At 38.5% G+C, this 24634-nt stretch overlaps 2 protein-coding genes across 7 annotated transcripts in view; both read right to left on the reverse strand.

Moving 5' to 3' along the window:
• Positions 1-3902: 3902 nt before the first annotated feature.
• timm21 (translocase of inner mitochondrial membrane 21) lies at positions 3903-17351 on the reverse strand. The gene is made up of 10 exons (XM_069151619.1): positions 16813-17351; positions 16340-16402; positions 16102-16199; positions 15474-15547; positions 15212-15317; positions 13147-14996; positions 12828-12929; positions 12537-12696; positions 9334-9466; positions 3903-6390 (listed from the first exon to the last, which is right to left on the reverse strand). The coding sequence occupies exons 1-6, from the start codon at positions 17117-17119 to the stop codon at positions 14904-14906; spliced, it is 741 nt and encodes a 246-aa protein (XP_069007720.1). The 5' UTR covers positions 17120-17351; the 3' UTR covers positions 3903-6390; positions 9334-9466; positions 12537-12696; positions 12828-12929; positions 13147-14903.
• Positions 17352-20410: 3059 nt separating this feature from the next.
• Positions 20411-24634, reverse strand: part of neto1l (neuropilin (NRP) and tolloid (TLL)-like 1, like) — a 69387-nt gene continuing 65163 nt past the window's right edge. For 2 of the 6 annotated variants that reach the window (XM_069151620.1, XM_069151624.1), the window contains one exon: positions 21501-24323. In XM_069151620.1, coding sequence (XP_069007721.1) covers positions 24263-24323 — 61 coding nt within the window. In that variant the 3' untranslated portion in view covers positions 21501-24262. Of the gene's footprint in view, positions 21175-21277; positions 21330-21500; positions 24324-24634 lie in introns of those variants that run through there. The other 4 variants (XR_011178347.1, XM_069151622.1, XM_069151621.1 and 1 more) reach the window with 4 other exon arrangements.

The following is a 24634-nucleotide window of genomic DNA, read 5'->3' on the forward strand; positions in this document are numbered from 1 at the left end:
TGCGTGTCATTGCACCAGGCGCTCATCCTCCCTTCCTGACATTCAGACATCCTCACTTATCCTGTCATCGCAGAGACACAGGAGCAGGCATGTCCCTGCCCTCTAGATTATGTCTATAGTGGTAGGCCAAGGAGAAATGATCACCTTGCTTATCATCCTTTCGACACTTGATGAAGATGAAAGCCAATATACAGACAGCAGTGTTTTAAAACACTACGTGAAGCAAGCACTCTAATGAGGGTGAAATACTGTCCTGTTATCCTTCATCTAACATGGCATGATCTGACTTTTTCCTTGACCAGTACCCTCTCTCTTCACTAATCGGTGGCCTTGTAACAATTAATAATATTTCATAATAACAATAATAATAATAAAAAAAACTGCTGGGTAAGCATGGCCTCTAAAAACATTCAGATGCAGCCTTCTACTGATATGTTCCACTTGGAGCTGCAGTTGTTCCTAATTTAGCAGTCAGGTGTCCTCGGAAAGGTCACAGACAAATCTGAAGCGTCATGACGTGACTGATGGGGTAGGATAGAAGAAAGAATTAAGTTCTGTGACACCAATTTGTACTAATACTTTTGGAATATTTTACTTGCTTGCAAAATACTGGATAATATTACCTCTTAAACAGTGAAGTTCACATGGTAAATGTTCCTTTGGTGAAAGTGCAAACAACTCACATCTACATCAAGATGACAAGGGGCCCCAATTAGATGCTGTGTTTTTGTAAGGAATCACAAGGGGACACAAAGGCTGCGAATCCCTGGTACAACGCATTATATTTTAGAAGCTCATTATTTGTTTTGTTTTGTGAAACACTAACCTGAAAACTAAACCTGACAAATAAATGCAGTCAAACGTAGCGCTGATTTGCACTTGCAGTAGAAGTATAGAGCAGAATAAAAAGGAAACCAGCACTGGTTTTCAAAAGTCAGATTTCTCACTGGGGAAGTAAACAGACATTAACAATGAATTTGGTTTTGTTTGCCAGTGAAACACCAAAGGAACAATTTATGGTTTCCCACAAAGTGAAACTGCCACTGCACAAGACTGCGGGCTGAACTCATTTTAAGCACTGCCAAAACATATTCAATGTACTTTTAGTCTAAAATATGCATATGGCAGGAGACCAACCTCTTTGTAAGCAGGCTGCAGGAGCTGATAAATGCATAGATCACTTTACAGTTAAACGCACCCACTACATTTTGAAATAAATATGACCAATAAAGGACAGTCACTTGCCTGAAGGGTTGCTAAAAAATTGAAGCTATTCACACTGTTTTCCATAAATAATTACAATCAAGGTGGTTCCTCAGAGTTGTATATGCTCTGCATGCATCATGCAAACTGTTATTAACAAGTAAAAAAAAAAAAAAGACATAACTGTAAAGAGTGATGAAGGTGTTCAGACTGAGAAAGGAAGAACTCTGTTAGCAGTTAAATGACCTGAAAAAACTCATTAACTCCCCTCTGTTGTGGGCTGTGATGATACACTGTGGTTGCACGAGGACACAATATGAATTTGAAGCAAGAAGATCATTTATACAGTGTAAAAAATAACACCTAGTGATGGGTATCCCCATCTGAGACAACTTTGAGGTGGGAAATCAATAACAGAAGTACTTTTGACATCTTATCCATCCTCACCCATGCCTGGAATGTGCTTTACTGCCGAATTCAAAATGTGGAGCTTTTTCCACAGACACTGAATACACACCGACCTCAGAATATGTGTCACTTGATAGGAACGGCAACTATTTGCACAGCGTAGAAGTACAATATATCTTTGACAGACAACGGTGGGTAATTGAGCCGTCTATTCTGTTTCTCAAATAGCCTTCAAGACCTCGGGCATTTTAAAGCATAGTGTTTTGGGCTGTATCCATTACACAGCTGTTTATAGCGAGATATAATGATTAGTAAAGCGGTATACATGATGGATTATTGCCTGCTTCCCAAAATGCAAACATTTCCCCTGGAAACATCAATTACTTAAAGCAAAACCAGTGCATGACAATATCTTACTGTATTTACGAGGTAGACGCTCATGCATGAATACATGAATCAGTGAATGAAGGCTGTCGTTTGGATGGATTTCATTTAAAATCATTTTACATACTGACACTGCTTTTAAAAATACACATATGTATACCGCAACAATATATATATATTTTTTCTTTTGCTGCTTGCATACGTTCCCACCTATCAGATTTTTCGGATACATTAAATATTTTGCTTGTTAAAAATGTCTAGAATCAGGCGCACATACATTGTGAACGGTTCCAGCTCAGCTTATTTGTATGCAGCTTTGCGATGCAGCGGCTGAATATATATATATATATATATATATATATATATATATATATATATGTATATATATAAAAAAAAGAATGTCCTTGAGCATACATTCCACAAGAGGGCTCTACAATTGATCTTGATCGAGCCCAATTATTTTTTTCCATCAAAAGTACAAAACTTCAGAACAAAAGTCAATGCAATTTTCTGTCACTTAAATGTGTGATAAAAGACATCAATCTGCACTGGGGTAATGTCAAGCAGCGGCGCTGCCTGTTTGCCGCACAGCACGTGGGCTCAGCAACAGGTGCAGGCTGCTCAGGAACATGTGGCTGAGCTCAACAGTGGTGCAACACTGCTCTCTGGTGTCGCACTGTAGGTTTGTTCATGCCTCAAAGAAATACACACGTTCACATATTTACACTGCATATTTACACTGCTGTTCACACTCTAAATTAAAATGTAAAGTCACGTGCAAAAACGTTTTCCATGTTTCAGCTGAAGTCAGTCTAAATGACTTTTGGAAAGGATGTCTTCATCACTAGAAGACAGAGCAGCTCCGTTTTGTAGATATTAACACGTTACACACATTTCTGAGGACCAAGTTCATTTGTCAAAGCTCTTCACACAGCAAATTAAACAGCAGGCAGCACACGCTAAATATGGACAACCTTTGACTGCACTGACACCGTGCAATTAGTAACATCTTTTTTAAGTATTGATTTCAAATCTAACTCAACTCCACCAAAACTGCATTTTGCTTGTTTTGAATGCCGTCTTACAATCAGTCAATTTACATTCAAACCTTAATAGTAAACAACGATATATATAAAGTTGCATTAAGAAAAAAAAGGAAAGAGTCGATCTTAAGTGTGTAAAATGTTCTGGTTGCGTTAGTGCCCTTTAAATATGTGTTTAAAACGTTATTCTGTACTGCATGTCAGCGTAAAGAGCGCGGTCTGAAGTTTTTAGAAAGAGCTCAGTATGAATGTGGACGTGAAAACAAACGTGAACCCTAAAAAAACTGAAAATGACTTGCAATCCTCCAAGTGCAGGAGCAAAGTCACAACTCCGATTTTTTTTTTTTTTTGTAGTTATCCGTTGTCTATAAGAACCAGTTAAAACATGTTTTATGGAGGTTATTTAGTTTATATAACCTTATTGTCTGAGTCTAAATTTTTGACACGTTACACTTGAATGATAAGTAGTTAATTTAATAGCCTTAAATAATGCTTTTTTTTTTTTTTATTTGTTTTTTTTTAACCCAAGCCTATTGAATTCATGTCTTTTCTGCCTATGGAGGGAGTGAGTTTGTAAAGACACAACTGAATTATGGGAAATTGTAGGGTGTTTCTGAAGCTTGACCCACACTAGAGAATACAATACAAGATATCCAGCCCTCTATAGAGCAATGCCAATTCCCTTTAGTGCAGCTTAAGGCTAATCAGCTAAAGACAGAATTTGTATACATCAAAATATAATCAAGTATCATTATAAATAAATAACCTGTAACTTAGTGTGAACCAGTGTCTACTTAACAGTACTTCTAAATTATAGTTTACAGGCTTGAAACACAAGGTAAAAGAAGACAATGAAACTTGCTATATTATATACAACAACAATTTAATACAGAAGATGTATTTCCTCCCAATCAGAAAACAAGTTAATTCCCCTTAACTCACAAAGCTACAAAGTGGAGATCTGACATGTCAACCACCACAGGAATGAACGTGAAGTGAACAATCAGGATGTACTTGACAGAAGAAGCCTGTAACACTAAGGTTTAGGTGGTCAATCATTGTCATGCTGCCACCATGTTGGTGATGTGAAACGAGTTCAAGCCTACATTCATGTTTGCAGGTCTGGGTACCTTCTGGTCATTTGATTTTCATTCAAAAATCAGGTATCAAAAAATTGCAAAAAAAACCAACCCACAAATAATTATTTGATTTTTGCTAAATTGAATGGAAAGATGAGGTGTTTCTTTGTTCATGATGAAAAAGGAACTAGTTAGATTTTCTAAGGATTTAATTTCTTGTAATATGAAACTGAAAAGGAATATCAAAGCAGTTGAAAGTTATTTTTGACACTTAAAAAGGGAAACGCTTCATATTTGCATTTTAACTTCCAGTTAAAACACAAAAATCTAATAACCCCTCGGTCTTTGTTTTTTTTAAATCACCCGTTTCTGAAAGAAAATCAAATGATTGAAAGATACATGGACCATTGGAGCCTCTCCGTTGCAACTGTAAGAGCGACATGGAAAATGTGGTAAAAGGCATCAGTGATGAAAGATTTGTCATCACAATACAAAGGATTATTTGTAAAACACATCACATTTTTAACTCCGATTCTCCATAAAAACCCCATTTTATATACTTTCCCAAAATCCCCAAATACATTAATACAGCATTCATTTTCTTTTTCTATCTGAATTTCTTTCCTAATTTTCAGGAACTGTACATGGACCATGACATCGCTTAAACAAACACGGGAACTGGAATATTTGGAAACATCTTCTTACAGTGTTATTTCCGGGTTATCTGAGATGCAGTGCAATAAAAAGCAAAAAGCAAAGTACAAACCCTTCCCAAAGCAATACTATTCAAGAAAAACTAAAAAAAAAAAATAGACAACAGTTGGCTGACATCTACCAGCCTGTGGCAGATTGACACAGGTTACAAGAAACAGAAGCTGCGGTTAAAAAACAAAACAAAAAACAAAAAAAAACTTTTTTGGTTAGTCTTCATTTTGTAACAATTGTTGAGAATGAAAATGGAATAACTGAGTTTTGTTGGTGACACACTTTGAGCCTTTTCTCACAGCCCTGTGAGTATTTTTCAAGGTTAAGTACACCTTTATCAACGTATTTTTTTCAATGCATGCCTTCAGCTCAACAATACAATTCTAGATAACAAATCTGATTATTTTACGGCTGGATTTACAGCTACAAAAAAAATGTGTGGTCATTCATGACTGCACAGCAAATCTTTCTCTTTACTGCTATAAAGTGTTCCTTTATTTCAACTTCCCTTTTCTGCTTGTCCTCACTCACTCCCATTCACAGATCTAATAGTCTCTTGAATTGCCTAATGTCCCAGTATAATCGCCACAATATATTAAACATAACCAGTTACAATAATTGGGTTATTATCTATGACAATTAGTGAATTAATTATCAAATAGCACTCAAGTGCAGTAATAATGAAGCGTCGAGTACACAGTTTGAAGTTGAAACAATTATGCACATTTACATCGCAAGGTGCCCCAAAATGTTATTATTAGACGGTCTACTCTGCACTATGAATTTTGTATCACAGACCGTGAATGAGTCACTGTGTTCAGAACAATATCTATACAGACACACAAAGATGGAGACACGTCCCAGATATTCTGCTCCACAGTCACGAGAACAAAAACGGTCTCGCGTCTACTCATTTCCCCAAATGTGCTTTCAGAACGAGTCAATTATTTTAGTTCTGCGAAAGGAAGTGGCCTCGGACAAAAAGCAGGAAACAACTTTGTAAAACAGAAGTACACTTTGAAGTGTCTCTTGTTTTGTTTGTATGTCACAGGTTCACAAGGTCGAGGGTGTTATCACCATCCTTGAGGCAGACTCTGCAGCCCAGACTGAGGATATCTGTCCGTTATCGCCAAACTCATCGGATGACCACATATTTCTTAAAACGATAAAAAGTAGAAACACAACTTGGTTCTTTAAAAAAAAAAAAAAAAAAAAAAAAAAAACCCGCCAATACACACACGCAAACATCCAAATAAACATTTGCTCTCGTGATGAGAGTTAGGCTGGCAACGATCGCTGAGGTTGAATGTAGGAAGGCAGTGCATGGAAAAAGGCAAACTGGTATCAGGAATTGATTAATTGGACCTGCTCTCCGACTCACTGACCTACAGGGCCGTCTTGTTGACTGATCTGTGTAGGAGGGGACAGTGTGTAAGGGGGCGGGGCTTCGTTTGCGCTAATGGAGTCTCCTCCCTCAGATATGAGAGGAGTGTGATGGGAGGGACGAGGGCCGTCGGCCTCCAGGCCCTGGGCGCACTCACTGTAGGGAGGGGGCTTCAGATCGTCCTCTGAAAAGAAGAGACAAAGACACCAGTTAATCAGATGTCCAAAACAACGGGTCGCATATGATTAATATGAATAGAATTAATAGAAAGAAAAAAAAAAGAAGATATTCATCCCTCTATACCACATTGTATTTATCTATCAATAATTCCCCCTCGCTGAGACTTGTGCATTCAAACAAATACTAAGCCGCGTCAATGAATAACAAGTGCGTGTTATTCTACTATGATAAACTGTCAATTGATGTAAATGCATCTATTTAGTGCAGTGAAAAAAAAAAGAAGCTTTTTAAAACCCAGCAAAATGTGTGAATCATGGAAACACAGAGACGGTGAGCAAGAGCAGAAACCCAGTATGGACACCCAGTTGTAGTGAGGATCCCCGGAGCAGTGGAGTCACCTGAATATTTCCTGTAATCGTTTTCCAAAACGGCGCGCGGCATGTCTTCTGTTTTGTAGCTCCTTCTCATCGCTTATCAGTTGTTTAGTATCGTGAGAAAATTACGTTTTCATTATCATAAATGGTCTAAATTTGAATTTGATCAAGATAAAATGCTAAATTGTGCAGACACATTCGGAAATAAAGGGTGACACAATTTTGTGTGGTTTCTTATTATACCTCAACGCTTTAGCACAATTTAAATAGTTGCATTCCAAGAAGCCCCGAAAACCCCTCTGTTATCTTGGATTAGAAAAAAAGATCAGTTGTGAGGTCAAAATAGAAGCTGCGGCATCACACAATGAAATTAGACCCGAGCTGTAACAGTTTCCACCTGCTAGAACCACATCCTGCTGTCAGAGTGAACGAGCACTTCAGATCAAATGAGATGCCTTTTGCTGAAGAGGACGACGCTGTGAAACTTGATGCAAAGATTTCCCACCCCGAGTGGTTGCCTTATGACCTCATCAATAAACTCACAAACCTGCAGTCAGAAAACATGAATCTGCAGCCAGTCGTGTGAAATGCGCAGAAGGTTGAGAATATTTACAGCCCTGTTCAGAGCAAAGAACGAAGGCATGTCGTGGGAACATAGAATGAAGAAACTCAAGAGGTGGGAACGATTTGATGGCTCTCAAAGCATCCGTGGTGTTGCACCAACAAGCCAGTCAAACCAGCATAGTTGTGGTCTGCTGTATGGGAGCACAGCGGGTTAAGAGTTGTGACCATGACGACAGGAAGTGGTGGATACAACGGCGACTGTGCGCCGGCACAGCGCAACATGTGTTGCTTACGCTTGTCGCAATACTTCCAACCATTGAGCCGTTTAAGAGGTCCTCACGCCGGTGTGTCTCGTGACAGTGCAACAACAGCCGGGTAGGAAAGAGCAACACCTTTTCCCTGCAGCTTTGAAATAGCCTTGTAGGCAGGGCAAGCTTCGGGGCCGTTCATGGAAAAAGATATTCAGTCAGTGGAGGATGCGGGATTTCAGTATATGATAAAGTACCTGAGCCACAGTATGATATCCCCCCCCCCCAGCTAACACTTCAGCAGTGCAGAAATTGCTGAACTTTATGAACATGCACATTGAGGAATTGTCAAATATGTCCAACACAGCTTCTACAGATGCGTGGACCTGCAGGGCTACTGAGAGCTACCCAAGTGTGACACTAGGGGAACATCTCTTCGATGCCTACTGGTCATTAACATTTAATAATAAAGAATATTTATGTTCTTTATGATCTTTGTTTGCTCTCTTTTGCTACAGCAAAAAGATGTTGACTTTTTTGCAAAGGAAATGAAACTGTTGACACCTACCCCAACAATTTGCCAAAAATATACGCAGCTGAAATGAGATCATGACCACAGAACCGCGACGTGAACCTTTAACTCTGTGAATCATTCCACCCCTACAGGAGACCGCAGGTTTTTAGTCCCTTAAGAGCTAGCAAAGAGAAACGAGTTTACTCCAGACTTAACTGGGACATGAGCAGTAGACACAAGACACTGATATAAAAAGAAATCCTTGAGGCCGATGGTTTCATTTTGATTAAGTTAGTGACACAGTGTACTCTGACTTTATAAAGGGATGTACGAATAAACAAAGTACTCCGTGTGCGCACACAAGCAACTGAACTCGATTGAATAAGATGAGAAAAGTACTGAAGTCTACGATAGTAAACTGCATTTAAGTACCGTCGTAGGCTCTGAAGCTTTGCCGAAGCTGAAGTGTCTCTTCGAAAATGGAACTACCCACCGAAGCAAAAGCAACTCGGGACATGCCGCGAGGAGACCGCGGCCACTGATTGGTCAACTTCGGCTGCTTGTGTTTCTGATACTGGAAGACTATTTAGAGTTGATCTAAAATGAGGCAGTTGTCTTCTCTTTTTTTTAGTTTCACATACAGCATGTATCTGACAAAGCCACTTCCACCACAAAGCTTCCTCTTTCAGTGACCTGCGCTGTGCACCACAGTATATGAAACTGCGCAAATACAGCGACCACACAGAAAGTTTCGTCACAAACCAAAGCGGACTTTCCCACCAACGCCTGCCCCACAACGTGGGAGTGATTCGATGTAAATGCAGTTGCTGTGGGGAAGGCAATCGAGCATGTTTGACATACACAGTTGAATGCTGTGGAGGTGCTAATAACCCAGTGTGACTCATCTCTGCACGATTAAAACTAACAACATAGGTGTCTATAATAAGACTTCAGTAAAGCCTTTGCACCAATCAAATATCTGGTTATACATGACTGGGTGCTGTGAACCTGAAAGTTACCGGCTTTTACATGTTAAACTTACAACTGAGACAACATTTGTAAGAGGACAGCAGCCAAAAATTGTTACAGAGAGGAAGTTATGAATGAAGAAGTAAAAAAAAAAAAAAAAAAAAAAAAAAAAAAAAAAAAAAAAAAGAGAATGAAACAGACTTCCTGGTTTACATGTGGATCAGCTTAATGAACAAAGATGATGTATTCTAGTGTCTAAGAGTGTGTGCTAATGCTACCTCCAGAGACGGCCTCATATGGTGGTGGCATGTCCAAGTGGGAGAAGGATGCAGCTGGTGGCAGGACTGCGGAGGGTTCTTCTATCGACAGGTCATCCTGGACACCATACCAACTAGGCCACACGGATGTTTGCTACAGGATGAAGGAAATACACAGTTCATGACACACACAAAAGTAGACGCTAATAAAATTACAAAAGTGTGCATACATATGAGGCATACATGCACATATGCAATAAAATAAAATGGCAGTTTTGACAGTCAAATCTATTGGCTAAAATCAAAAGCACAAATGTCAACAGTGCGAATGCTGTTCGGATACTAACAGGGCTGGTTTTAGTGTACACATCTCTAGAGATAAGATTGCTGCTGGTTATGATAATATTGGATTTATGCCCGTGCTTCTCCAATGAACCTTCCTTTTAAACTCCTTGCTTCAGGCCAAGATTGGCCAGCACAAATCTAAAAACACCAAAGAACAAACATCACAAAGCAAACAGCAAGATAATCTTCTTGAAGAACAGCGGGACAGATTTCTTCATTACGAACCCTCTCACAACTCTTTTCTGTGTTTCTGTGCGTGTTTTTAAACACAGAAGTGACCAACATAAACCGCTTTCACCCCAAACCCAATTAACGATTTGAACCCTCTTTAAAATAATGTACGCTCTACGCAGACGCGAGGACGTCTGTCAGTTCATCTCATCAATATAAACGGCAGCTGTCTTTTAAAATTAACTTTATATAAAAAGCAGATTGTTGCAGTATTGATGTCATATTCAAATTCAGTTCCTTTAAAATAAAAAAATAAAAAACAGATGGAAAAAAATCACTTCTACTTTGTCCAAAGAATCTCTGAAACTCTTTTAAACGCTTCGTGTTTTTTCCATTTTAGCTGTCTGGTTCGGTAACATAGAGAAGGTGTATATACAGGTGAAGCAGGTAAGTCAGTGAATAAAGACTGAGGACCTTGCAGACTGATGTCTTAATTAGTTCAAAGTTACCATCCTGTTGTCGTGGGCGTGAGAGGAAACGATGAGGAATGATGCAGCACAGACAGACCACTAAAAGTTCAAGGTAAATATCGTACAAATTACCTGTGAGAGACAATAAAGACATATAATTATTGTGACAGGTTTTTTCCAAATCAAATTGGATCCCTGTACCCCAGCTGTACATCCCATGCTCCAGTACCAGACCACAGCCCTGGTATTGGGTACCACTTAAAAAAAAAAAAAAAGCACAGCAACTGTTTATGTAGTCCTAAAGACCCGGACCAAAACTAATTAAAGATGAAGCCTACTAATCTAGAAACCATCACTTCCATTTCTCTCCAGGGCCTTTAAGTTTTTAGTCATGGCTGCAGTGGTAGCGGTGAACAAGATTGTCCAAGAAGTTTAAGCAAGCGATACGTCATCATTTAGACCCAAGACCAGAGTCGTCTTGGCATCGTTTCAGAAAACTTTCAGGGTACCGGGTAATGGATGACTGTGGGGCCTCCCTGCTGCACATTCCATTAAAATCTAAACAGGGAACATTATACACTCGAGACACCAGAGGGAACAAGGGGGAGAGGATGAGAAGAGGGAAAGGTGTAGGAGAAAAAGGGGGAGCAAACAGGAAGAGTTGCGAACCAAAGAGAGATCAGGGACTAATATATATATATATATACACATATATGTGTGTGTGTGTGTGTGTGTGTGTGTGTGTGCGGTAACACACCAAGAATGGCAATCTTATGCTGGACGGAATGTTCTCTCAAATCAGACAAACAGTTCAGATAACAGAATCTCATAGCTGGTGAAGGGGAAGCCGTGGCCAAAAGCCGAAGCTCTGCATCATTTTTTCAACAAATGGGGCATTTCCTGTTGCACAAATAATCCAAACAACCCTAAAAATACTTTTGCAACTGCAATAATAATAAATAACTCAAAAGCTGGCACAGATGAAAGGACTTAACGGACTTTTAATTCAGATAGAAAATGTGTTTGTATCCGTCATTCACGCAGCATCTTTTCCAATAACTAAGAAGTGGATAAAGTGGTCAGGAGTGAGAAATTAGTTAGAAGGCTATCTTGTATGATAGTTGAGAAAGTTCTGAATCATGTCTGACTGTTTCCAGGTGGTTGAGAGAGGCAGAGACGTTGACAGCTTCTGGGGAAAGCACCACAATTATGCCTGAACGTGTGGCATGGCCCACAGAAAAGACTGCGTACAAACTGATGTTGAGGAAAGGCATTACTGTTCTGGATATATCACTGAAAACATCAACAGAAATAAAAATGACATTCAGGTAGCTTTTGAAGGGGACAATGAAAGAGAAGCCTGCAGTTTGTAACCAGTTTCAAAATAAGCATTAAAAGCATGTGTTTCACCACAATGTAAAAATCCATAAAACCAAACAGAAAGATAACTATGAAGGTCATCCCAATGATCAAATGAGCAGCACAACTAATCATAACGGTAAGGAAATTAAATATAAGAAGATACAAAACCTATTCTCCAATATATATTATTATTTACAGGAGACAAGTGACAGTAAATACTAGGATTTTTAGAAAAAACTAAAAAAAAAAAAAAAATCAGTTAGTGAAAATTAAAACTAATAAAATCTTGAGAATTTAGGAGACCGTCGAAGGGGCTTACACCGCTGTCTTCAAATCAGTCTACACCAGACTTTCGTTCTGTGTTTTACTGAGGATATTTGCACAGTAAAGTTCCCACATGCACGGTTGAAATTTCACAAGAAACGGTGGACTCGCACAACTGTCATAAGTGACGACCTGCCCGAACAGACCAGTGTCAACAAGGTCGAACAAACCAAAAAGAGAAATGTAAGCGGCGAGTACATGCAAACCAGAAACCATGAACCGATTAAAACTTCACCACAAACTTTCTCAGTCTGTCACTGAAAGTGAAATGTAGGCCGTCGATGTAAAAGTGACTGAGTGAAAACTGCACGCCTTCTTGAGAGACAGCAAAACAACTCCTCCGCAAAATGTAGCACAACCGTGACCTTTTCTGACTGTCTCTCACTCGGTGTGCCATACTCATGTCTTTCAGCCGACTGGAAGAGATTCTCTTTATATATATATATATATATATATATATATACATAAAAAGTAAAGCAAACCATGATGACAGCCGGTTTATGCATTTCAGATGTAGGAAGCATTTATGTGGAAATGAGGATCTGCACTTACACTCTGTCTCTCGCACATCTGATGAAGGTAGGCCCTTCCTCCAACAATGACTATCTGAGCATTGCGTGGGTTGCTCAGGTATGCTGCCAGCTGCCTCTGTCTGGACCGGTACCAGCACACATAGAAGAAGATCTTTATGATGATGAATATGATAACAACTCTGGGGGAAAAAAAAAAAAGGGGCACGGACGATGAGAAAACAGTTTGAAACAAAAACTAATTTATTTTGATGTATTTAAAAAAAAAAATAAAAAAAATAAGGAACTATAAAGCTGTGTTATTTATACTCACATGTACCAATACAGCTCCATTTTAGTGAGGTGGGAATCACTGAGAGGGAAGTCTCATAGCTGAGGAGTAACTTGCTGTTCCTGGCCAGAAACACGACTTTCCCTGGAAAAAACCCAAAAAACAGCAACGTATTCAAATAATTGTTAACTAAGCAGCAACATTAATTTAATTGTTTAATTTAATAACGTATAATAGCCAGCAAGCTCAGAGAGGTTAGGCACTTTCTGTAATTTAAAACAGATGGTTCAGTTTAGCACCGACAGCTCCTCCGGTCCAAACCTGACTTCACAAAAAGCAAGAACAAGAAAGGTTAACTCACTTTAAAAGCGACAACTTAGCTGTCCAGGTGGGCCATGTCCCTCGCCGTTTCGGGAGGAGGAGGAGGGGAGGAGAAATGATGCGAAAAGGAGCTCCGGGAGCCAGATGAGGCTACAGCTATCTTAGCACGGCTATCGCGTAGCAAGGCCACAGCATCAACAACAACAACAGCCGTTACTCCCGTTTACCGACGGCGCGAGCGGGAAAAACATCGACTGAAACGGACCTACTTTGTCAGCATACCTTACGCGTGTTATATAACACTGCGATTGTTTCACGAGCAACTTGTTAAGTTCACTTTGAAGAAACTAAAAGTAAGTCTTACAGACTTCTCGCCGGCGCCGACTGACCGAGCTTCTCCGTTCAATGCTGCCTTTGATTTCAGTGGGCGGTGTTTGTACGAGTGCTGCGTTCAAGGCTTCCCGTAAACTGCTCCCCCCCACGCAGACAATAATATTACAATTAATCGTTGTTGTTTTTTTCCCCCCCTTTGAAGTGCTGCTGGGGCTATTGTTAGATCAAAATGGCGCTTTGATGATAGTTGTTTAAAATCAAGCAGCGCAGAGCTTATTTCGTGTTGCCATTGCAAAAAATTAAAAGGCTATCTAACCCAGTAGGTTTCATGCTTTATTTTTTTGTAATTTACAGAAGAGTATAGCCCCCCCCCCCCTACATTGTAAGTAATAATATAATATTCGACTCCCTAAAACTCGCATATGTCGGTGGCAGTATAGAAACAAAACAAAAAAAAGCAATAAAAAGTGGTAAGTCGAAGTTCACTGCTATTGAGACTCATCGAGGTCCAATTGAAGTTTTAATATTTCCGAGGGTCATGGAAGGTAGCAAAAGTCCGACGGACAAATGGGAGCAAATACATCAACCACATTAAAACCACTGACGGGTCCAATACGACAACTCTTTTTATTCCACTTTTGTGTTTTTAAGAGGTTAATTTCCCCCTGTGTGACTCAATAAAGTGTTTTCTATCTTATCGAAAGAACATATATTGAGTTAGAATCAAATTATCCCTAATTAACCTTGGTGTTCATTGTTCAAAATTAGATATTCAGTTATTACAGTTTTCAAAGTCAGTTTCTTGGTTTCACCTCCCAAAATATAATCAAAACACAGTGACAAATCTATGAACTCCTTCCCGTTACGAGTCTTTGACTCCATCTAGTGGTCACCGTTTTTTTAAAGCAAGCTACAGCAAACTTGACATATCTCATTAAAAAAACTACGATTTTTTTTTTTTTTTTTTTTTTGGTATTAAAGTTGGTAAAATAACTGCCAATGTTCATTTTCAATTCAATGAAGCTGAGATCATAATGGCATCTGCAGTTTCACTCTTAGTAAACAAGAAAACACTGATGCAGGTTTCTGATGCATTTCTGTTCCTGTGCAAAAGATGGGACAGCGTCTTTTATTACAATTTAAAAGCAACAACTTTCTTCAAGATTTCACCTCTGATCTTTTAGTCAAAAAAAAAAATCAATTTGCATTTGAGTACATGAGTCAAATGTTTTTTTTTTTGTCTGTGAAAAATACTGTGCTTTTTAAATCTCTCCACCAAATGCGGACTGCTTGTTGTGTCAAAGTTTAAATCAGTCCTAATTATTGATGTTTGACAAAACAATTATAAATTAAAATCTTTACCTTTTTGTCTAACAACACCATCTTGCTTTTTAGAGACACATTAACCACATTTATATAATGCTGAGTCAGTGAAATGACACGTCCGAGTGGCCATTATCTTCCTTATCTGTTGTCTTCCACAATGATGGTCCGTCTGGGGTAGGTGTCTACTTCCACAAATATGTAACGAAACCCGTATTTTCCAGTTTCAGGACTCTGTAAAATGACAACAAGGAAACTGGATGATTAAACACCTTCTCAACCTGGCAGACAATAACAAGAAATGGTCATCTTTACTGTCACATTAAATTACTTGCCTACAAATCACTGGTATTAGGACAGCTTCATTTGAAGAGTACTGCTTTTACTGGCCTTTGGTAAGCACATGTATTTTATAGGCTGCCTGATGATTTAGATTCAAAAAAACCAACCTCTTTTGATTCTGAATGTACTGTTCCTTTTAGGCCTGGCTCTGAGCCTTCAATGTAAAACTTAAGTCTCATATGCTTCAGTCCATCCTTCAGGTACTCCTGATGACTGAGGTGGAAACACAGAAATAAAACAAATAAATAAAAATACTATAATCAGTAGAACCATCACACGTGACACATAGCAACTTAGTCAAATCTCAAATGTGCAACAAAGGAAGTTTTTTAGTTGTATTCACTCAGACACAGTGACAATAATTACTACCTGACTTGCTGCCTCCTTCCTCGACGGGTGGCCTCACCGTAACACTTGATTGGCTCGCCAAATGCACCAATCACCTATGTTTTCAATGAATAGAAAATGGTTTTGAGAATTAAAATTTTCAATCGATGACCTGCAAGACTTAGGTTTAACTCAACTATCAGAGTAGCTCCTAGACAAAATGCAACAGTATCCGCCATATCGCATTGTTCACATTACTATCAAGTATAATTTTTTAACGATAATGGCAATATTACGACTTGTCGACGTCATACCGTTACATTCGTGACTTATGCACAGCAACAACAAGCGTGGCTGAAAGCGGCTGCACAGTGGAGGACTCGGCTCCAAGAGCCTTCTGTCGTTTGGTTAGAAAAGATCAGATGTAAAACAAACCACAGTAATATGTAGTTTGTTTGTTTGTATAAAACCACAACACTTTATTTTGTTGGCAACTGTACGTTCTAGAAATTAATGATGATGATTTTTCAAATACCCTGGAATATTGTGATATTGTTTTGGAGACACATCACTGCCACACAGTAAATCCATTTAACTTTACCGTATGCAAATATAATGTCCACTCACATGCTGTTTTAAGACCATCATAATATTTAGATCTCATTCTCACCTCTGGGTGTAACCGGACTTTGTCAAAGGCTTTCCCATAAACTTTATTTGGACTGGAGGAAGAAAACAGCTCCTGGAACACCACATATAGCAGCCCGCCTAGGACACACACACACACACACACACACACACACACACACACACACACACAACATATTAGTGCCTGTATTTGTCATTTGATATGAAACAAGATAATAAATTGGCGTGCTAGTGAGGGCGACTCTTGTGGTTGCACTCACCTGTTACTCCAAGCCCGACGAGTACAACTATCAAGTAGGTGAAGTCTCTGCCAGCGTCTTTCACTGGAAGACATTGAGCTTGGGGTTTATTGGGCAGTCAGTCAACCGTAACTTCTGAATATGTTACAACCAACACATTTTTTTTTTGCTTGTAGTCTCGCAAATGAGAAAAGGACCTTGATTTATTCAGTAAAAAAAAAAAAAAAAAAACTGGGTCTTGGACCATATAGACACTTGTGATAACAACTTTTCAGATTCACTCTATAAATAGTAAAAAAGTAAATTAGTGCATAAAATACTGGAAGAATCGATGGCTATTCATACTTTAAATATGTTGTGGCTTGAGTGTGCAGACAGAAAAAAAAAAAAAAAATGCAAGTCTAAATTTAAAGTGGGTAACAGCTTACCGTGCAGGTAAACGTATCGCGACGGGACAACCCTCTAAATACCCGCATGTGTGTTGTCCCGCATACCTTTTTGCGCTGCTGAAGGCTTTGGGCTCCCACTTTGATACCTGGAGACCGACTTGGCTCTTTCCTCCGGGCTGCTTTTATTTCTGGCTGTGAGAGAAACGCTCCGCTGCGCTTGAATAAAGCAGCTCAGGACAGACGAAGGGGCCTCGACTCCTGTGCGGAAGGTCAGTCTGGACACCGCCGACACCGTCCCGTGTGTGCGGATGAGCAGACTGACCCGGGCGAGTTTGCATTTCTGCACGGAGACCCGTGTCGCCGTGTGTTGGACGTGTCGGTGCAGGGCTCCCAAAATCTGCGTGTACGCCATGATTATGATTACGGCTCGCAAGCCGAGTTAGTTTGTTCTTTAGCGCGATCGAAAGCCAGCTAAAACTATTAAAAAAACAACAACAACAGTAATTAACCTAACGTGGGGTATAATTATATACACGTGACTTATTATACGATATGAATGGACAACGGAAAACGCCAACGTACTCGAACCGACTTTTGCAACGGTGCTGTTAAATCAGTCGTTTTGGGTTCCTGTGGCGCATACGTTTGTCGTCACTCACCCTTACAGTTGCGTCATCGGAACGTCACTTGCTTTTTTTTTTTTTTTTTTTTTTAACCATGAAGTGCACACCTTCACGTAATAAGACAATCTTTGTTTTTATTATTAGTTGTTTGTAAAATTAACAGAGTTTTAGACTCATGGAGCAAACAGCAAATAATGGATTTTTGCAAGCACCTCCTGGTTGATTGCAGAGGACCTACACATCAGAAATACAAATAAAGAAATCGTGTTTAAAAAGTAATAAGTTAAATAAATTAAGAAATACATACATTTTGTTTGATTTTTATTGGTTGTGTTCATATTTTGCTGCTGTTATTGATATTTTCATTTCTGTACGTAGTTAATAATGGATCTTCGGTTCCAAGTTTTCATTGCGGCTTGAGATTACATTTAGGTCAGATCGACCGGTCAAAGTTCCTGAAGTGACCACAAACAGGCGCTACAACCGATGGAAATGGTGGCGCAATTCGGATTTCATTGAGAAGCCTTCAAGAAGAGGCAAAACCAGTGGATCAGAATCTACAGAAGTGCCAGCAGCAGAGACTGTAATAAACATGTTAATCAGTCGACTCTTTGCCTGCAGGCGAGCAGGTCAAGAGCAGGAAGTTAGTTGCTAAGAGCACCCAGATGTAACAAAGAGAAGATGAAGAAGGAGCATCAAGGCAAAGTACGTTTTTTTTTCTACAGCACATTTCATACACACCTGGTACATTTAACCCTCAGAGACTTGCAAGTGCGTCTTCGCCAAGTCAACATGAGGATGCTGATATTAAATGAAGTTTTTGGATGACATGCTTTAGTTTGACTTTTTTTGATCTAACATGCATACCTCAAGTGGGGATCAAACCCAGTTACTTCTCACTGTGAGGCAACTGCTCTAACCACTGGACCGCTGTGTCATACTATAGCATCTCATCCGAAATATGATTAAAAAAAAAAGAAGTCATACTATAGCATTAAAATGTACTAATAGGATTTTAGGGGATAATGTTTGTGGTAATTCGGGCCAAGAAGATGTAGACACACTTTATTTTTTATCATTGATTTTTATTTTTGTTTGAGTTTTTGAATGGTATTAGGATTTGGTTTAGTATTGTTTTGACTTTTGGTTAGGTATTAGTATGATTGCATTTACACCGCAAACTTTAACAAACTCTTCTTACAGATTTTGTCAGACCGACTTGAAATTTAGTCAGTGCACTCTTAACATGTTTGGAAATAAAAGTTATCAAAAGAATTTGTTTTCGTCAATCGGTGTGCCCGTGGTGGCCAAAAAGTGACCCAGAAGTGATACACGTGTGGCTTCCCCTTAGAGGGAGTTGCCCTTTGTGAACCGTGTGGCTTACCTTTAGGGGGACTTGCCCTCCTCCTGTGTGAACCATGTGGATTACCTGCAGGGCTCGAACCCTCATGAGGTCATTTCCAGCTCTGAAATGGCGTCATAGACCGCCGGACTATCTTCAGCGCTGATGAGCAAGTCGTGGTGGAGAAAGTGTTTCACGGAGTTCACTCAGAGCTTTCCAGTGACTCAACCGCAGTCTCATTAACTCAACAGGTAAAATATTCTAGGTAAAAAAAAATCGTACTATAGCATGTCATCTAAATTATGAAAAAAAAGTCATACTAAAGCAAAAAGTGACCCAAAAGTCATTTTTGAGTCACTTTTTGGACGACATGCCAAAAGACAACATCACTTTTTGGCCGCCACGCCACGGGCACACCAATCGATGAAAACTAATTATTTTTGATACATTTTATTTCCAAACATGTTAAGAGTGCGCTGACAAAATTTCAAGTCGGTCCGACAAAATCTGTAAGAGGAGTTCGTTAAAGTAGAACATGTGTGAATCGCCAAAAATGGCGACTAAATTCAAAATGGCGGACTTCCTGTTGAGTTGACATAAAGGTGCATTCGAACTTTTTTGTACATCTCGGTGTGATACGCGTCCACTGGATTTTGTGTATGTAGGTAAATGTAGCCAGCGGGGCATCTGTTTAGGGGGCGCTAGTGAACCATTTGGCCATGCCCATTCGCGACTCCACTAAAATACGAAATTTTTCGCCGGGAGTGACACGTGTACCAACTTCCATGAGTTTCTGAATATGATAAAGCCTCCAAAAATGCAGTTGTTTATGGAGAATACTAATAACGCGGAATAATAATTCCTCGAAGAACAATCGGGCTTTCGCACCATCGGTGCTCATGCCCTAATAACCTAGTGCAGTGCTACTGAGCTACATCTTAAATTAACCTTTCATATGTTGTTTGCCACTTCTGTGTGGCACATAATGTTGACCTGCTTTCTACCCCTAAACATCCCCTGTCCAAGATCCCAGTCAAATAAAAAAGTAAGACATGCATAGGAGTAATACAAATCTCAGTTTGTTCCAACAATTTAAAAAATTGTTACTCTTTTTCCACGTTCTGTTTTACATGTGCATTTGTTAAGAATTTTTTGTTACTTTTTGACAGACGATAGTTATCTCCTCCCAAAAGTAACATTAAAGTTAACTGAGGCCTGACCCAGTTAAAACGTATTAACTGCAGTTTCCTGAGATATGAGCAGTATTACATGTTGCCTCATCATGTTTTGTTCTGAACCCGAGAACAGTCCGTAGGTGTCCTTGCTTTGTCTGTGAATTCTTAATATTCCAGTGGATGAAACTCTTATTGTTAAGATATTTAATAAATCTGGCTTTGTAAACTCCCGGTGTTTAGCTTCTGTTGTGTGATGTTTGTGTATATGTTGTGTATGCTTACTATCAGATCATCAGCTATCAATGCCTGTAAAGTAATTCCAGAGGACTTGGACTTGTTTGACTTCTTCATATTGCCCCTTGTTTGGTCCCTGAAGTTGATGACTTGTGATGGAATCATTTTGATAATGATTCTATTTTAATAATTCCGTAATTTATTCATTATTTTCATTGAAAATTGTTAAACTCACAAATTCCCAGAAAAAAACATGATCCTGATGAAAACAGAATGGAAAGTTTGACTTAACACTGTTAAAATAAGTCATCACAATAAAATCAGTAAACATTAGTTTATTGAAAACATTCGGTCCAGCATTTTTTTTAATGCGTTATCAAATAAATATGCAAATGGTTTTAAAAAAAACACCACAATGCAATGACTTTTGACAAAGAGTAAGACAGAAAAACAAATAAGTAAAAGTATCAGTAAAATTGGGAATAAATTAAGTTTAGTTAATGGGCCAGTAGAATCATGTATGCACCCATTGATAAAGTGTAATATCACTTTATGTCATACATCCTGGTCTGTCTTCTCAACAGTACCTTTCAGTTGCTGTTTTGATATAAAAACAACCTGATTCTGTACTGTAAAGACATGACATCAAAATAGGAATGTGTGAAATCAGCAGCTGAAATATGCAATTTAATATTGTGATGGTTACACAAAAATGATTTAAAAAAAACCTGATTCTGTTTTTTTTTTTCTCCATGAACAACTCTACATTAAAGGTACTGTATTTTTCCAAAAAAGAAAGAAACGTTCAGTCTTGTTTCTGAAATTATCAGCGCTCCATGGCTCATCAACCCTCCTAGGTGTGGAGCTCAGGTTGGAGAAAATGCACCTTTGTAGTCCAAAGCAAAGAAGACAAACTTGATGCATACATCACAAACCGTTTTTTTTTAATATTTTTTTTTCTCATCACAACGCTACGTCGGTAAAGTTGCTCAGGGCAACAGTTCACTCAAGATGCACATGGGAGAGAAACCTTAGCTCCGAATGCTGTCAAACTTGGCAAGATGCAGACGAATGATGCATCTGTCTGATGTATCTGCAGAGAAATGAAAACACTATTACTTTTAAGTCTGTTATGGGCCCCCCACTTTTCTCATGTGCTGCCTGGCCTGCTTGTGATCGAATTGATTCAGACTTACTTAATTAGCGGCACGTCCGCCTCCATCTATAAACTGGCAGATGAGTTTGTGACTTTTTGTGTGTGTGTGTGTGTGTGTGTGTGTGTTTAAGAGAAAGAGTAAAGGAGAGAAAGACAGACCGAGAAATGGATGAGTATTTGTGCCAGCTGTGATGAACATTTTTAAAATAAAGATTTGACACAATCGTGAAGCAGGGAGACAACACACAGAACAACCAGCGCAATGTGTGTACAGAAAAGAAAACAATTTTATTCAGTATTTGCAGGAATATATGTCGGTGTATGACTGTGTATATGGAAGGAAAAGAGTGCATGGATGTAAACTATACAGACATGACAGTGAACACAGCAAAATAATGTACACATAGATGCATTAAAATTGTCACAGTAAGAAAACAATAGGTACGCAGACAGTGATGGAGTGTAAGAAAAAAGATACACAAGCATGTGTGAATTATTTGTGTTGATGTCATTGTGCTCAGAGGTGCTGATCTCACTTTATCGTAATGCAGGTTGTTTTTCTTACAAAGCCAGCTTGCCAGCAGTAGTATTATAGAGCAAGGCTGATCCTTCCCTTCTACAGTGTGTATAAAAGATAAATCTCATCAGGACAAACGTCAAGTTAACTTTTCCGTCAGATGCCGTGATTAAACTGGAATTATTTAAATTGTCAAGAACTGATGGAATTTTACAAAATCGTTTTGGTTTGGGTCTGGTTTTCCTCTGAAGCAAATCAGTCACAGCAAACAGAGCAACTTTCAAAACAATCGTACGATTATGAGACGCGGATGGTGTGCGGTGACAGTTTGAGGACACACAATGTGGACAGAGGAACTACTGACCAAAAACCAATAAAACAAAGAAAAAAATGTGAAGCTTCATTGTTATTTATTTTATAAAGCATCAGTAAAATCAGCCCTGAAAGATAATTAGAGTTAACTGTAAAAACTGTCATCCTTTCAGTTTACCGTAGTATAAAAGTCTGTTTTCATACAAAGATATTAAGCTCCTGCAGTAAAAGAGAGTTAGAAGTCAAACAGACTTAAAGTAAATATGATTGCCAAAAAAAGCAAGTATTCTTTCTTAAATCAAAATGCATGTCAAAAGGTTTGTCAACATATTCAAACGGGAGTTAAGAGTTAAAATTAATATGTTGTAAATTGATTTGCTTTGTAATGGTTTAGCTAAGCAACAACATGCAATTAATTCAATTAATTCATTTTGAAGATATTTTTAAACCACATCTTCTGCCTATATGACTTATGTATTAGTAGATGGGTACTTTTAATATTTATTTTGATGTTAGTATGTTTGCTTTTAATGGATATAGAAGAAGCATGCACAAGCCATATAACTTGGCCTTGAATTATAATCCAAATTAAACTGCTTTGGGTTATTTCGAAATTGATTAAATTAGAGTAGGTTAGTAATTAGTTGAGTTTAACTCCAATTTACGCTAAAATAAATCTTTCTAGATTTGACAAACTGCAAGCATTTATAATTTGCTATTAAATTAATAGGTATGCCACTAATTTTGAAAAATACATGCTTAAAAATGAACTTGAAGATGTTTGATCACATGAATTTTATCAGTGAGGAATCGGTGACAATGACAGATATGTTTCTGACTAACGTCCCAAATCTGAAGTTCAGTAATCATGTTGATTGTAAAGGTCCATGTCTTTACAATGAGACAAAACATCTGGATTGACTACAGTATGTGGAGCACAGGGCTGACTCATTTTCAAAACCTTCCCACTTCCAAGTATTGCCATCTAGTCCTTTGTGTTCATCTTTGCACATGAATATACATTCAGTATCCTCGTCAAAGTGTCCCTTCATCATCATCATCATCATCATCATCATCATCATCATGCTGGTGTAAATCTCCGCTCCGCTTTTTCATATGTCAGTGACGCCCGTTCGTACTGATCCAGGATTGCACTATTCTCAAGAAGTCTACATGATGGGGACAATGTGACATAATGTAGAACATAAGCAGACACACACACACATCAGGACAGCACATTTTTCATACTTAAAGACAAAACAATGGGTAGCACTTTATGTGACAGCTCCAGTATGTGCAGGCATGAAGTTGCAAGCATGACCAGCATGACTTTGTGTAGTTCTCTTTACATTTTTACCAAATTAAACTTTCAAAGATCAATGAAATTAAAACATTTATTCACAACAATTCTATACATCTCAAATGTATGCATCTCATTTGTTATTTTCTCTTGTGCTTTTTGCAACTTCATGAAAGCAGTCATGGAGCATGTACACATGAAATGTTACACACAGGCATTAACACTATGCTTCACAATTAACCAAACACAAAATCAAATACTACTACTGACAGAAATCATGCAAATCTAGAGGATTTCTATGTAACTGTGTAATGTGTAAAGATTAATAGGATATTTAAATTCTCTCAATTTGCTTTCTTTAGTGTGTGCAAATAATTTCACTGATGTAATATAATGAAGACATCTGAGATTACGTCTGCTTTCATTTTTGTGCTTTTATGTGGACTTAACAAGTTTTTTCACATTAATGATATAAATGATTTGCTGTAGGTCTACTAGGAGAAATGTGAAGGTGTTAGACATATTAACTGATAACAGCGCCAACTAAAGATGATGTGAAAAGTCCATGCCGATGAATATCCACTGAGGGATATAATGTATGTCACCAAGGAAAGAGGACATACAGTAAACTTGAGCATCACAAAGACTTCAAACAAACTCACTAAGAGGGCAAGATGGCTGCAAGCAAGAAAACCATCTTGGTGAAAATGAACAATAAAAAAAACAAAAAAAAAACAAAACAAACAACTTAAAATCAAATATAATCTTGCGCAAAAATTACAGAAAAGGAAAAATAACTTACATAAAAGTATATACTAACTGGGCAAATGATGACTACACAACAACATATAAAGATGTTGATCGTTGGATAAGGGTGCTTACCTTGAGATTGTCTCTTAGACCCTAGTTGTGTTGTACTCTGATTCATGTTTGCTCAAAGAGCCAATGAGGCAGAACCTGAAATGTCACGGCTCTTTCATTTAATATCAAACTCCTTTTGCATAGAGAGGTCAGAATGCATATTGTGCTACATCACAGCAATAAAAATTCATTAGTGCTTCGATAGCCACTAAGAGCCTTGCATGCAGAGTTGTAGAAAATGAATACAGTCAGGAACACTCTGGAAAGAGCACATAGAAAGTGCATGCAGGAAAATGTTGCATTTTTAAAGTATTTCTAGCAAAAACGTGTACTCGGTTACCTTCACATAGTGCTTTTTGTAAACATATACAGTTGCTTTTCAAGCAGTCAAGGTGCAAGTACACAGT

Source organism: Embiotoca jacksoni, unplaced genomic scaffold (genome assembly GCF_022577435.1).
Source record: "Embiotoca jacksoni isolate LCO1_2020_lvr unplaced genomic scaffold, fEmbJac1.0.p SCAF_17, whole genome shotgun sequence".
Classification (NCBI taxonomy): Eukaryota; Metazoa; Chordata; class Actinopteri; family Embiotocidae; genus Embiotoca; species Embiotoca jacksoni.

Bases quoted from the DNA above. Each gene is read 5' to 3' on its own strand.
- timm21 (XM_069151619.1), bottom strand. From the start codon at position 17,119: ATGGCGTACACGCAGATTTTGGGAGCCCTGCACCGACACGTCCAACAC. The intron at 15,548-16,101 runs GTGAGAATGAGA...TTGAAAACATAG, and splicing joins AAGTCCGGTTACACCCAGAG to GTGATTGGTGCATTTGGCGA. The intron at 14,997-15,211 runs GTTGGTTTTTTT...GTCATTTTACAG, and splicing joins TACATTCAGAATCAAAAGAG to AGTCCTGAAACTGGAAAATA.